This window comes from Apaloderma vittatum, unplaced genomic scaffold (assembly GCF_000703405.1).
Source record: "Apaloderma vittatum isolate BGI_N311 unplaced genomic scaffold, ASM70340v1 scaffold2345, whole genome shotgun sequence".
NCBI lineage: Eukaryota > Metazoa > Chordata > Aves > Trogoniformes > Trogonidae > Apaloderma > Apaloderma vittatum.
This window is the reverse complement of record NW_009716338.1, coordinates 12,889-24,873: the sequence shown is the minus strand read 5'-3', so window position 1 is coordinate 24,873 and position 11,985 is coordinate 12,889. Positions and strand designations below refer to the sequence as shown.

The 11,985-nt window shown below is 40.6% G+C and overlaps 1 protein-coding gene across 1 annotated transcript in view; it reads left to right on the top strand.

Moving 5' to 3' along the window:
* Positions 1-11,985, top strand: part of DLG2 (discs, large homolog 2 (Drosophila)) — a 91,604-nt gene that overhangs the window by 77,742 nt on the left and 1,877 nt on the right. Inside the window, exons 6-10 of the mRNA XM_009869480.1 lie at positions 2,945-2,995; positions 3,754-3,855; positions 4,782-4,954; positions 5,636-5,745; positions 11,568-11,659. Coding sequence (XP_009867782.1) covers positions 2,945-2,995; positions 3,754-3,855; positions 4,782-4,954; positions 5,636-5,745; positions 11,568-11,659 — 528 coding nt within the window. The remainder of the gene's footprint in view (positions 1-2,944; positions 2,996-3,753; positions 3,856-4,781; positions 4,955-5,635; positions 5,746-11,567; positions 11,660-11,985) is intronic.

Below are 11,985 nucleotides of genomic sequence, written 5' to 3'. Positions count from 1 at the left end.
TAGTCAAATGATAAATAAAAGCTCGTGCCCTGCTGAATTTCACTCTGTGTCTCACATCTCAAGGCCATCGCAAGGTTATAGCAACCCATTATTGGTTGACTCTAGACCTCTTCATTATACTTAATACTTTATGGACTACTTCAAAACCATGCAGTACTGACCAAATAGAGGTCATTAAAGAATACCATCTCGTACAGTTAACGTGCATGTTAGCTTCTAAGGACTTAAAAATTTTGTCTGGAAGGGTTTTATCCACATAGAAACTTGAGTTTCCTGAGCCCTTTTCCAGAAAAAAAAAGAAATGGAAATGGTGCAGCTTTCCCCAACACTCACACTCCATGTTGAGTCTGAAACTCAGAGCTGAAGAGCTTTCACTGAGGAAGATGTCTCTCTTCAGCTTCTGCATAAGATAGCCTCGAATTTTCTCCTTACTTGTCCCAAATGGTTTAAGCTGCAGCACAGTTGGAGTGGGCTGGAGGTTTTTTACTTGCCTTCAGTCAGGCCACTGTTTCACAAGACTTCTGTGCAATGACAAGCTTTTTTTTGTGTCCGTAGCCCATATCCCACTGACAGCGTGGATGTTAACAATAGCTTTGGTGTGCGGCCATGTCTGCCAGAAATTGGGGCAAAACGGAACGTGAAATTTATGCCGGCTTATTTGTGCTGGTTATCATTCTGTGACAAAGCCAAATATTAGCCCACAGATAAGTTTTTAAACAAGTGTCAGAACTGTTGGCTATTTTCCTTCAGCTGCTCTTGTCACTGTCGCTCCCGTGAGATTCTACTATTTCAATGCCGATGTCTGCATCTGACCTTGCTGTTTAAGTGCTGTTATGGGACAATGGAGAAAAATATGCCCTTCTGACTTTTTCTCTCATCCCAAAGCAGACATCTAAAACAGGTCAGATGAGTCACGTCTTGGAATAAGCGCTTTCCTATTTGTAGGCACCCAGTGACTCTTAAAGGGTACCTCAGGACTAGCTTAGACATAAACACTCACGACACAAGTTTCGGAGAGACATTCTGCAGATCTGTATGCCATTGAAATGAGAATTTTCAAGTTTAAAATTGTATTTGTACAAACAGACTCCCCTCCACATGCTTAGTACAGGATGGCTTCATCACCCACCCCAAGATCGACTTTCTCAGGCTGTGGGAAAGAACAGCCTTGGTGATGGGGGGCTGGAGGGCAGCGCGGAAGCATGCTCGTCCAGTCTGCACAATGAGTTGGTTCATCTCCAGGGGAATGGGACATCCTGAGTTCTATATCACCCCCCAAAATTCCCGGAGCAACTTAAGGGAAAATTGTGCATCTGATGCATGAAACCTAGTGTAACAACAGTTCTAGGTTTTTAACTTTGCAAAAAGCCAAAGTGAAGGAAGTGATTAGTGTATTGAGCACTTGCAAACAGAGAAGAAATTCCATTATCCACATTTTTCATATGTTTACTTATCCTCAAAAGCTGTCCAATTTCTTCCTTTTATTAAAATGTTTTCTCCTTTGCTCCTTCAGAACCATCACTAGGTTGGAGTTCACCCTGTTTGTTCTCCTTTTCTCTTAACACATCCATATGTTTTTTATTTGCTTTCTTCATCATTGTCCTTAAGTAGAACATTATTTTTGCTTGAAAAACTTTCTTACGCATTTATCACAGTTGTGTAGATAATACATCACAAAAAGAATCTATAAACATACTGGAATCAGGAGCTGGGACTCAAGACTAAACCACAAAATGTTTTGTACTTGGGAGCCAGGCATTGCTTACAATACAAATCTTGTTAATATAGTCAATGCAACTTCAAGAGTGACTCAGGTAGCAGTCAGACTGCTTCGTACTGAGGTGTAGCACCTCCTAAATGCTACCTATATTGTCCATCAGGTGTCAGGCAGCATTCTTCTCCTGTATGTGCACCCTTTGGTTTGGCATGAGTCCATCAGAATAGCATAACACAGACTCATGTGCACGCAAGCAGATGAAAAGAAGGCAATCCTGTCTATTTTATAAAGCTCTGGTACCCCTTATGGCACTCTTCTGTAGTATCCAAATTAGTTGCAAAATCCCATCTGTGGATCTTCTCAGAGACAAGCCCTTAACTGAGTAAAAATAAAATCATTTTAAACTTTCTGAAGCATAACTCATATTTAGAAGCTGCCAGAGCCCTTATGAGGTAGCAAGTATGTGACAGTGACCTAGAAAAAGAAATGTTTGGGAATTATTCATGCAGAAGGTTGAAGAATCCTTCCCCCTCTCCTCTTCAACTCTGGTAGAGGAGAGGACAGTGATGCATTGGGGCTGTACACCTGCACCCAAGCTGTCATCCATATAGTGCCACTTGTCTCTCATGGCAAGTTTCTCTGCTTTCAAATGTTACCGTGAGGAAACAGCAGTGTCCTTACAGGAGTGGAGGGAGGATAAGCGGGTAAAATATGATGCTGTGAGATTTGTGTTTGGGGAAAAGATGAAGGTCAGACTCATAGCTAGATGTCAGGCTGCGAATAAACTAGACTACAGAGGATATGTACGGAAGGACAATCAAGAAAAATGTATGTATTATGAAGATACCAATTGTTCAATTTAGGTAGTCTGTGGATTTGCCCTGCGGGAGCATGTTAGGGTCTTAACAATTGGACAAGCAAAAGAATTGCATCTTAAATTTCTTACTAACCTTATAAATAGCCTTGCTATCAAATGAAGCCTTATTGCCTATCATTGAAAAAGCCCAGTTTCAGTAAACAGAAATGAAAAACGTATCGGGAGGGAAGAGAAGGAAAAATTGGTCTCCACACTTTAAAGTTATGAGGGACTTTGGAATGGTTCAGCTGAGAGCATTACCAGAGAGAGGTGTTGAACCCGATCTGTCTCTGCGTGAAGCATTTTATCAAGCTTTAGCACTTGCCGTGTTGCTTGTCAGCTTCAATCTCTTCTCTTTCTTCTCTCATCAGGAGGCCAAGAAGACTGCATCCTTTCTTATGAACCTGTCACCAGACAGGAAAGTAAGTTTCACCTGCTTTTCTGTCAGTCTTCCTTATATTTTTCATTTCACGTTTTGGGAGCCAGCAGAGCAGTAAGCCTTGCTGTGCCAGCCCCAGATTCTCTGTGGCTCCTTTTGGTTGGCCTCTCGGTCTATCCCATACAAAAGAAACGATGTGAGGGTCTCCCTCACAAGCTCCCACCTCCTAATGTTTTCAGGACTCCCCTCAGTATGCTCTCATGGCCTTTACTAATAAATATGTTAATAAGTCTACACAACATTGATGCAGATTTTCTAGATTTGCTGCAGCATTGTTACATGGGAAGCCTTTATTATTTTCCTTGTCCTGCAATATGTGCCTCCAACCAGGGTAGGTGAACCTGTGGGAAATCAGCTGAAAATGGGAGTGCACCCAGCTGATCTAACAGAGGATGCACTCTCTACAACAGAGGAGAAAATCCTATGATGTCCTTTCCATGCCTCCTGAGAGTCCATTTGGAAGCACTTGAGAGTGACCTTGTTGAGCAATAGCAAATATATACACTTCCACACAGTCATTTGACTACACGTGCGTGCACCACCACAGAGCGCTGCAAAATAAGTGCTACTCATTCCTTTTTCCTTATCCATGTCAATAAATAAATTATTCATTAATAAAATGTACACCAAAGTTTTCACTTCATACATAAAGGCAACTACTCTGGTTAGTGTATCTTTGGGAAGATTTACCTTTTTTCACCAGTAAGATCATCAAAATGTGCCTTTCTTTTTGTTGTTCAGTTAATTACACCAGGCCGGTTATTATTCTGGGTCCTATGAAAGATCGGATCAACGACGATTTGATATCAGAATTCCCTGATAAGTTTGGGTCATGTGTACCACGTGAGTATGATTTTACTCATTGTTCTGCAGCTGAGTGAGCTGTATCCCTTGAGGTCACACGTTAAGTAAATGCAGCAAGAGTTGAGCTTTTCTCTTGGACAAAAAAGGGAAAAGGAACAAACAAAAAGAGATTTTGAAGGTCTGGAAAGAATTTCCCAGAAGAAATGTCTCAAAATCTGTAGCATGTTTTTAAAGAAGGAGCCTCCTAACCACTAACTTAATTTATTCATCAATTAATCTGTAGTAGTTATAAAATAAGTTAAAAGTTTGAAATACTGATAAAATGTAAAATGTTTCAATTCAATTGCACAGCATCCGTCAGTAAAAATACAGAGTAAATCTGTGATTTGTGCGAGAACTAGACTGCTTAATCATAAAGCAATACTGGACCCCTGAATTAAACAGAGTGTTCATATGTTGGATCATTAGAGCTTGCTGAGTGTTTATTTCAGACTTGCAGTCTTGCTTCCTTTCAAACTGTTGTCTCTGCAAAGTACACCAGCTTAGAACTGCTAGACATGAGAGCAGAATCAGCCTTATAATTAAGGTTAGATTGATTTGATGAGAGGGTGATTCATTTTATCACTGTAATAGGATTAGATTTACAATCTGGAATGCACTTTGTGTTTGGAGTTTGTGTGTGATCCTGCTGAGAAGAAGTGGGATTCTGGTAAATCCTAATTTTCTGATAGTCTGTAAGTATTGATTGGAGGTAAACATCAGAAGATATTACTTTAAAAAGACAGCTTTATTGTCATAACTCTGTTGAAAACAGTATGCAGTAGCCAAAGGTCTCCTCCCAGATGCAGTGCACCTGCACTTACAAAGACCCAACATTATCTATCTGCTGAGCAAACCTTAAACTGCAGCATATTTTGCTTGAGGTGTTTCAATAGACTTCATCCTTTGTCTTTTGTTTCACGCAGATACTACTCGGCCAAAGCGCGACTATGAAGTGGATGGGAGAGATTATCATTTTGTCATTTCAAGAGAACAAATGGAAAAAGATATCCAAGAGCACAAATTTATAGAAGCTGGGCAGTACAATGATAATTTATATGGAACTAGTGTCCAGTCTGTGAGATTTGTGGCAGAAAGGGTAGGTTGACATTAGTTTTATTGACTGTGCAACATGATCTGTTTTGTTTCCACGTTGTATCTCAGACATGATTTCTCTACCAAAAATATAAAATATCTCCAAAATGCCATCATAGTATACTTATAGGCTTTATAATAACTCCATAAGTGGAATCTCTGACTTTGAATGACAACATCTTTGGCACTTTCTATAGCTGGGTGTACTGCCTTGGATTCAGGTAAGCCCCAAAATAACTTTCCCTCTATCCTCTGTAAGACAGGTAAATAAACTTATCTTACTTTCACAGAGGTGAAAGAACAAAGCACAGAGAGATTAAATTACTTGCCTCAGGTGACATAGAAAGTTTTTGACACAAACAAGAGCTGAATGAACCAGTAAGAACAGAGACATCCTATTGCTTTTATGAACTGATTTTCCTCATCTCTGAAGAAAATCCTCTACCCCCTGCAAAGTTCATCCCAGTAAAAATAAGAAAACATGTTTGTTCCTGTATCTCAGTATATATTTTATATCAGCACCAAAGCAAAGGAAAGAGCACAGAGCAGCCCTGGGGTCCCCCTTCCCTGGTGTGCTAGTAATGGCCCCGTTCCAGAGTACTGCATCACAGAATTGCTTCCCATCTTTTGGCTGATCTGCAGCAAACTCTGCAAAAATAAAGCCAACCTCATCTGTTTCCAACAGGGCAAGCACTGTATACTCGATGTGTCAGGAAATGCTATCAAACGACTACAAGTTGCACAACTGTATCCCATCGCTATCTTCATTAAGCCTAAATCCTGGGAGCCTCTGATGTAAGTAGAAACTCGTTCAAGCATTTTATTTTCAGGGAACAGTCTCAAGTGGCACAATGTAAGTCTTGAGTGTACATTTTGCCTGCCCTCTTAAATTAGTAATAAGGATGGAAGGAAGATGATCAGAGGGCTGGAGCACCTCTCTTATGAAGACAGACTGAGACAGTTGGGGCTGTTCAGTCTGCAGAACAGAAGGCTCCAAGGAGACCTTATTGTGGCCTTCCAGTATCTCAAGGAGGCTACAAGGAAGCTGGTGAGGGGCTTCTTAGGATGTCGGGTAGTGACAGGATTAGAGGGAACGGATTGAAGTCAGAGATGGGTCGGTTCAGATTGGACGTTAGGAAGAAGTTCTTCCCCATGAGGGTGGTGAGACCCTGGCGCAGGTTGCCCAGAGATGGGGTGGAAACCCCATCCCTGGAAGTTTTTAAGGCCAGGCTGGATGGGGCTCTGGGCAGCCTGATCTAGTGGGGGATGTCCCTGCCCATGGGAGGTTGGAACTAGATGATCTTTAAGGTCCCCTCCAACCCTGGCAATTCTATAATTCGATGATTCTAAGTGGGAACAGTGGAGACTTGTTTCCTGCCTGCCAACCGCTGTACCCTGGCATCTCAAAGAACAAGGCAAAGCTGCCTTTGAACTTTTCATGCTGGGATGTGGGCTTACATGCTGCAGCATGAAGGACTCCCTGCCAGCGCTCAGTGCACTTGTTCCAACCTATGTAGCAAGTTCAGCAAGGACAGGTGTGGCATGGCTTGTCCCATCCAGCTTTGGGTGCTCTTGGGGTGTGGAGTCTGGTCACAGGCTGAACTGGAGGATAAACCCGTGTCAGATTTGCTGTGTGTGCCTCTTCATCAGCCCTTCATTGACTTGAAGGTCTGTAAAAGAACAGGCAAGGACCTGTGGGACTGGAAAGGAGCAAACATAACACTTGAAGAACGAAAGAGAAGACAACAACTTCATGCTGTAACCAGGCAACCTAATTTCAAAACTCAGAAAAAGTCTGAGATGCAGGGAACAGTTAAGCAACTCAAGTATAATAACTGAGAGGATAAAAGGGTTATAAGAGGCAGCCAATGTGTGTGCATCAAGAGCAAATCAATCTTAGTTCCTTCTTTCATAAGATGGGTATCAATCTTGATTTTTATTCTGGCTTCACAGGACACTCTCAGTAGCAGCATAGGGAAAAATAATATTAATAATTAGGGAAATATAGTCCTAAGGAAATCTAGAGAGAGAGTATGTGCACAATGTGCTCGGTCATTGAAAATGGCTGAGAGTGTAGCAGGAATCCTGGAAATCTATTTCCTGAGCTGTGTCACTATTTGGAACCACGTGTCCATGAATTACTTGAATAATGAACTGGGCAGAGCTTTTGTAAAGTTTGTGACTAACTCAAGGCTGAGCAAGGTGGCAATCACTGTGGAGGATAAGACTAAAACTCAATGTAAAATCAGTAAGATGAAATTCAGCACAGACGGAGGAGAGAAAATGAAATGCACAAGTACAAGCAGGGAATAATTAAGCTGTAGCACTGCAGAAAAGCATCTGGTGGTTGGGATGGATCACACAGGAATATGAATGGATGGATAATACGGTTGCAAAAGAGGAAACAGCCACCATGGGCTTTATTAACATCAATGCTGTGTAACGACACAGGAGACAGTTAATTTGTTTTACGGGGTGTGGATAAGGCCTCAGCTGTGGTGCTGGCCTGGTTCTGGGTACCTGGTATGCTGGAACTCAAAGAGAAATGGGGGTTACCTCCTGTCAAGGAGAGAAGGCTGAGGAGGAAATACGGAAGTGATCTTCACAATGGTTAACGTTCATTACAAAATACATCGTAATCAATTGTTTTCCATGTACACCCATGGGACTGTGAGAATTTATCAGCTTGATTTACTCCACCCTCCCTGGCTCTGCCTTTTGGGGTAGGATTGCTGCATGTCCAGCCACATTCCAGGGAATGATGCGCAGTGTGTGGTATTCACACAGCTCCACCCTGAGCAAAGCCATCTTGGGTTGGATGACTTCTTGACATTTCTTCTAGCCCTACAATTGTGTTATATTCTGATTATCTTGCTGTAGAGAAGGGAAAGGGTGGTCTGCTAGTCTACACTGTGCATTGACTGTTTTATGATAGATCTCAAGCTACAGTTTTCCCATCCATAAAATATTTTCATTTGTTTAATGCTGACATTGCATCTGGAGTAATAAAAAAAAAAAAAAAGTAAATAGAACTGGCCCTGACTCTGAAAAGCATGGAAATGTGGCAATAACATAAAGGCTTCCTTGATTTGATGTAAGAACAGCAAATCCTTGAACAGATTGACTGAAAAGTATTATGAAGATGCAAAATATTATGATAATCATCCTGCTATTAAACCAGAGCAATGCTAATATTTCACTTAGGACAAAACAAGTTATGCAGACATAGCAGAATTTTCCTTACATATATAAATCAAATGTAAGCTGTTCTTCACTCTCTAAACCTAAACCTACTTCACTGTTGACAGTATGGTAGGGACAAACGAAATGAAATTGCATGACGTTGAATTCCTTGTTCTGCAAATACCTTGTGGAAGACATCCTTAATTAGAAATCTAAACATTCGTGGGATAGCAAAAGTGCTTATGTATCAGTAATAGTTTGGGATTTTTTTTCAGTAATATGACTTACATAAATAAATTATGTAAAGAGAGTACAACTGGGGAAAAAAATATACATAATGAATTCAGGCATTCTAAATTAGTTTATCCCCTACAGCCTGCTCTCCACAAGTAATCTTTTTATCTAGTTATTCTATCTAATGTTTATTTATCTTACCAAGCAGCACCAAAAATTAGTTTCGAACAGAAATGGGAATTTTCTTGACAATAGTGACATAGTTCTGAGCCCTTTGCTTGTGAAAAACATTCATTTTATTTAGTAATGAAGCTAAGTCACTCAAGGTCTAGCTAAACAAATACATACTCTGACATAAGCAGCAGTGAGTTGTAGGATGCGCATAGATGAATGGATATAACCCCTTTCCAATGGATGCTATTATTTTAGTATGGAGGAGTTTAACAGTAAACCAGTACTCTATGGACACAGAAAGAGGGTGGTTTTATGATAGCACAACTGTGTTTACTCAGTATTTTTTCTGTATGTAACTAATGCAACACAAAAATTATAGGTTTATCTGGCATAACTATTACTCCTGTTCCTATGAACAAGTTGAAACTTACTGTAATAGCAAAATAAAACCATAAAAGATGAAAAATTGCAGAGAAACAAAGTAAAAAGATTCTCATTTGCACATATGTTTCTTTGCACCTGTCTCACAGTGAAAGTAAGAAGAGTGAAGGGAGCATAAAATAAGCTTGCACCTGCATTTGGAATTTGGTTATCACTCTGGAAATACCCTTCTAACACTAATGACCACAGCAGTGCAAGACCATAAGAGGCTGTTAGATGTAAAAGCGATGAGAACACACGACCTAAGCTGGATGTCTCCCGATCCTGTTTTCTTCAATTAAATTCAGTTTACAGCAATCAAATTGCTGTATACAAACCACTCCTTTCTTTCCTTTCCCATCTCTGTGTGACTCTGCCTCATAGGTTTAATCTCAGAGGGGTTCCTCTGGTACCTTTCTGTTGGTCTCTCTCCCCAGAAGGAGGGTGGTGGTGGGATCAGGGAGACGAGAGATGGAACGAATGAAGAGGCTGCCTGGGTGACCTCTTCACTGGGAGAGGAGGAAAATGTGCCTGGAGGGACAGCTCTTTGCAAGCATTTTGAATTCACCAGCTGTGCAGGTCCCTGGCTAGGAAAGAAAAAAGCAGAAGGGACTGTTGTTTGACAGCACTTTTAATTCATCATGAAAACTGGACATCATGGTCCTTCCCACTCTCTAGCCTCTCTCCTGAAGGCACGAAGCATGAATATAACCAGCACAGTTTTACACCCCAGGCAGATCTCTGCCCCGCATATATAATACAAGTTTCTGCTATGTCAAAGTATTTATTATGTTAAATGCTTGTTTATATTTGTATTTTCTCCTCCAATATTCAAGGATCCTGGGGAGGACTTCTCAGAAATTTATCAGAAATAGATCTGGAAGGAGGAGGACGTTGTCACCACTAAAATATTGCCTAAAGATGAAATAAAATGTTCAGTTTGCGTAAGAAATTGCAATGCTGTGTCCCACTTCAAGATAGAGTTTTGGTTCAGTCACCTAAAGACATGTTGAAGTAGCTGATGAGAAACCCAGCTGAACTCAGTTGGATAGCAATCCTTCCAATAAATAAAATTAGTAGTATTACAAATGAAGGATAAGAAAGATTTTTTTTAAGAAATCTTTCATATCCTTCATTTTATACACCTGCTTTCTGCATTGCATTGGTACTTCCAGAGGGATTCCCAGCTATATGGTTAGTTATACAGACAGACAGCTTTAAATCATTTCTAGAAATAACTTCCTGCATCCTGGACATATTGCAGGGTGGATTTCAGAAGCCAGGTAGGAGCTAGCTGCAGCAAGTTCATACTGTTGTTCACTTCATAGATCATTTTTTTATGCACCATCATGCACATAATTTCCTACATGCATCACCTGTGTCACACTGTATACAGTCCATTACCACATAATCATATGATTCAGTGCAAGGCATTAAATCAGATTTATGTAGAACACAAGATGCGCCCTTCTCTTGATTTCCTAGTTGCCTCAGAAAAATTCCATCATGTTTAAAAAAAAATGAATCCTGGCTGCGAAAAATGCTAGAACAAGCAAACTCTATTTATTAGTGCTAGTTAATTTGGATATCTGCAGGCATATACGTGTAAGGAACTGAATGAGTGTGAACTCGATTCTTCGCAAGTGTACAGTGACGTTAAAAGCTGAGCATGCATGAGCAAGGTAACTCATTTCTTCAAGTTATTAAATAATGCCACTGTCAAAACAGAAAGGCTCCACCAAATAACAAAACACTGGCAATAACAGACTGTTGCTGACACTGTGTTTTTACATTTATGAGTACCCTGTATATTTTAGAATCTACAAGACACACTTGACTGAGAATCTCTATAGTTAATCAGAAAGGGCTGGAACAAAGAACACAAACAAATAAATCAACTCTTCCTACTGGAAAAACTCAGTTTGATTTCTTGTGACTGTCAAGAAGTTATGTCCACACCTGAATCAAGAAGTCTCCCTGGAAGACATGCTGGGTTTCTTCTGAGGCTTCCCTACAGGGATTACAATGACTCTGAGATTCCTCCTTAAAGGGTTAGGAGTCTCACTGGGCTACGTCCTGCCTTTTCATCATGATTTCACTTCCATAACCCCAGCCTCAATCAAAAAGCACCTTCCATTTCAGCAGTTTAGACAACCTCATTCAGCTGAGACAGCCAGCTGCAGGTCTAGGAGATGAGGAGGCTCCTGAAGGAGTTTCAGCTCTGGAGGCAGGAACACCCTGAGTGCACAAACCTTGGGATCTCCTGGCTCCCAGATTTGCCCACGGGTTCCTGATGCCACAAATCCATCTCAGTTAGCAGTTACCAGATTCACACCTCATGTTTTGGTTGGGAACATAGAGAGGTGATCGCAAAATAAAAAATTTAGCAGAGAAATGGGAAGTAGTCAAGGGAAAAGTCTGGAAATGTACATTTATACTATATAAAAGTTAAATTAAACTTAAAATCCTTAAACTGCTCATGAACTGGTGGAATAATTTCGTTGCCTGGTTCTGATACCAATTTCAGTCCATATGTGATTTAGCTGAACATTTCTTTTAGAAAGCAAAGAATCTAAACTTCATTATGACTTCCTCTGTGTTTCTAGGGAAATGAATAAACGTCTTACAGAGGAACAGGCAAAGAAAACCTATGATCGAGCAATTAAATTAGAACAAGAATTTGGAGAATATTTTACAGGTATGTTTTTATTGAAAACAATTTTTTCCCAAGGTATAGTTTTTATTGCAAAACACCTGGATCAGCTCTGCTTCTGGCCTAGAGTGCACATCAGTACGGTGTGCCCACACTCAGGGCTCCTGGCTTGGGACTATTGCTTGCCTGAAACTCGAGGGCAGCTGAGGGGTTCAACTCCTCCAAAGTTTGATGCCCTGAAGGAATAGCTTTTCATAAATTTGGTTCCCTCCCTGACCCAAAAGTGCTTTTAATGAAGTCGGTAAAAATGTGGCATCATTGCACTTGTATAGACCAAAGAATTCCTCACTAGCTCAAGGCAAGAAATTAAA